General features: G+C 44.7%; 1 protein-coding gene across 1 annotated transcript in view; it reads right to left on the reverse strand.

Annotated features, from left to right (window-relative positions):
- The window catches only part of LOC139026524 (proline-rich protein 36-like), a 13,258-nt gene extending 9,998 nt beyond the window's left edge, over positions 1-3,260 (reverse strand). Inside the window, exons 1-2 of the mRNA XM_070441864.1 lie at positions 3,220-3,260; positions 2,833-2,911 (exon numbers count right to left, since the gene is read on the reverse strand). Of these exons, the coding sequence (XP_070297965.1) occupies positions 2,833-2,911; positions 3,220-3,260 (120 nt within the window). The remainder of the gene's footprint in view (positions 1-2,832; positions 2,912-3,219) is intronic.
- Between the last annotated feature and the right edge of the window lie 327 nt (positions 3,261-3,587).

Raw genomic sequence — 3,587 nt, forward strand, 5'->3', positions numbered from 1 at the left:
TGTTTAGAAACATATTATATTCTTATTTACAATAAAAATGACTCAAATGACACAATGCATTATTTACCAAACAGCAAATGCATCCAACAAATTTGTAAAGTCACAAGCTTGATGGTATAATTGCATGCTATGAATATGGGACCAAATTCTTAACTTTTTACTACTTTAACCTTTTACTGCAGTGGRCTAATTCAGGCTCGAACAGCGATATTCTTGGTAGTCTTTAACMAATCTACTCTGAAACTAAAGTATATACTGTATCTCACACGCGTGGTTATGGGCTTAAAAAAAGAAGACACCTGTACCATGTCAGATATATACTGAACAAAAATATAAATGCAACATGTAAAGTGTTGGTCCCATGTTTCATGTGCTGAAATAAAAGATCTGATAAATTTTCCATACGCACAAATATATTATTTATCTCAAATATTGTGCACATATTTGTTTATGTCCTTGTTAGAGAGCGTTTCTCCTTTGCCAAGATAATCCATTCACCTGACAGGTGTGGCAAGCTGATTAAACATTATGATCATTACACAGGTGCACCTTGTGCTGGGGACAATAAAAGACCTCTCTAAAATGTGCAGTTTTGTCACAGAGCTGTTGCCRAAGAATTTAATGTTAATTTCTCTACCATAAGCCACCTCCAATGTAATTTTTGATAATTTGGCAGTACGTCCAAATGGCCTCTCAACCACAGACCACGTGTAACCACGCTAGCCCAGGACCTCCAAATCCGKCTTCTTCACATGTGGGATCGTCTGAGACCAAACTGAGGAGTGTTTATGCCTGTAATAAAGTCCCTTTGTGGCAGAAACTCATTCTGATTGGCTGGGCCTGGCTGGGCCAGTGGGGGGCCTGTTTCCCAAGTGGGTGTGCCTATGCCCTCCCAGGCCCACCCATGGCTGCGCCCCTGCCCAGTCATGTGAAATCCATAGATTAGGGCAGATTGAATTTATTTTAATTGACTGATTTCCTGAAATWTAACTCTGTAAAATCGTTGAAATTGTCACATGTTGCGTTTATGTTTTTGTTCAGTATACAGTAGATTTGAAATGTATTCAATTTTGAGTTTGCATATCAATATTACACTTTATATATATATTAAAGAAGACTGAAATATAACAAAACAGTTTGACATAGAAACGCCGGAATTTTGTCGTAATTTTTTAAATTATCTTTATTAATGATGAAATGATGACATATTAATAACATTCCACCCATGAGTCTAAATAGGGCACTTTTGGTCATTTACTACACATAAGTTAATTTGTGCCAATACTTTTGGTCCCCTAAAAATGGGGGAACTATGTACAAAAAGTGCTGCACTTTCTAAACAGTTCAATTTCTGACAGTCTGCACTTTAACTTCATAGTCATTGTATAATTTCAAATCCGAAGTGCTGTAGTACAGAGCCCAAACAACAACAACGATTAATTTGAAACATTAAAACAAAGACATCCATGTGATTATTCTGCCACATGGCTTTGTTTCTTTTTCATCGAAGCAGGACAAGGGCATTCTCAGACTTTCGTCCAACACTTTTTAAACTAGTCCACTCTTGCCTACAGTCACCCATGAGAAGACTGTCATGTCAGTAAGAGTATACAGTACAGTATGTGATGTCAATGTGATAGTTACATGTGTTTGATCTCAGGTGCTTTGMCTTCCCTCAGTGGCTCTGTCAAACTATCCCCCAGCTCCCCAACATGTCAGACTGYCTCTTCAGAGGTACTTTAACATCTCACAACTGATTTCTTGACGTTTAAAGGGGACATCTACAGTTCAAGCARTAACAAAKCGGACACCCCACCACTGTTTCGGTGAACAGCTGAGTAATGGAGCTAGAGAAATGTAACCACTCTCAAATGTATAGACAGAGCTATGGTGCAAGGACTGACTATCCATGATATCAAAATTATAGTTTTAATCATGTTTTGAGGCTATACAGGATTKGTTTACAATTACATTGTTTACAAACAAARGAGTAAAACAAGCTTATTTTTAGGGTTCTCATGGAGTGTGACAGTTGAACTAAGCTCATGAGGCATTTATAAGTTATATTCTTCAAGAATCAATGGCTATATATCATGCATTTTAGCAATCGCAGACTGACGCTTTAAAGACTGCAGAGCTGCAGAGGCTCCCAGGTGTCACGATCGTGTGGAAGAGATTCGGACCAAAACGCACGCAGCTGGGAAAATAAGCCATCTTCTCTTTATTATTGAAGAAGCAAAACGAAAACAAAACACTTACAAACTACCAACAACAACAAACGATCGTGAAGCTAAATACGTAGTGCCACACCACAGGCTACAAACGTTCTACATAGACAATCTTCCCCACGACCAAACTAAAGCCTATGGCTACCTTAAATATGGCTCCCAATCAGAACAACAGAAACCAGCTGTCTCTATTGGGAACCCCATTCAGGCAACATAGACTTCCTAGACAACTACACACAACATAGACACAGCTAGACGAACTATACTAAACATACAAGCCAACTACTCATAATAAACCCCCTAAACCTTACACATCCACCCTGGACACTAAAACCCACATAAATACCCATGTCACACCCTGACCTAACTAAAAATAATAAAGAAAACAAAGAATACTAAGGCCAGGGCGTGACATAGCCCCCCCTTAAGGTGCGAATCCGGGCGCACACAGCACAAAGTCTAGGTGGCCTGGGGGGCATCTGACCAACGGTGGTGGCTCAGGCTCAGGGCGGGTCCCATCCCACCAATAGCTCAATCCCACTCTTTGCCCTCTCCACAATACCCACCCTCCAAATTCCGTCACCTAATAATTAGGGCCATCTACCAGGATACAGGAGCCAGCCACACCGGAATGAGGCAAACGACCGAAATGGCAGGCAACACCCGGAATGAGGGCAACACCACTAGGCAACAGATAGAGGGGCAACACCCAGAATTGAGGGCAAAGCACACAGAATGATGGCGGAATCATCTGGCTGTGGCTCCTGGACGCTCTGTGCTGGTTGAGCGGGCTCTGGTACGGTTCTGGCTGGCTGACGCGCTCCTGACGGTCATGGCTGGCTTATCGTGGGATCGGTCCCATGGCTCAGCTGACGGCTCTGCGACGGTCCAATGGCTTGGCCTGACGGCTGGACGGTCAATGGCTCGTCTGACGGCTCTGCGACGGCTTCATGGCTCCTGACGGCCTGGACCGGTCCATCGGCTCGCTGACGGTCTCTGGACGGTCATGGCTCGTGACGGCTCTGACGTCATGGCCTCGCTGACCGGCTCTGGACGGTCGATAGGGTCGCGACGGCTCTGGAGGTCATGGCTGGCGTAAGGCTCGGCTGATCACGGTCGTTGCGAAGGCCTGGCTGATCCGGTCTGGCGGAATGGCTCTGGTCTGATCCGCGTCTGGCGGAAAGGCCCTCGGCTGTATCCGGTCCTGGCGGAAGGCTCTGGTGATCCGAGTCTGGCCGGAAGGCTCTGGCTGATCCGTCTCGCGGAAGGCTCTGGTGACTCCGGTCTAGGCGAAAGGCTCGCTAGCGGCGTCCTGTCTGGCGACGGCTCTAGCGGCTCTGTCTGGCGGACGGCTCTGAG

This window comes from Salvelinus sp. IW2-2015, unplaced genomic scaffold (genome assembly GCF_002910315.2).
Source record: "Salvelinus sp. IW2-2015 unplaced genomic scaffold, ASM291031v2 Un_scaffold5020, whole genome shotgun sequence".
Taxonomy (NCBI): domain Eukaryota; kingdom Metazoa; phylum Chordata; class Actinopteri; order Salmoniformes; family Salmonidae; genus Salvelinus; species Salvelinus sp. IW2-2015.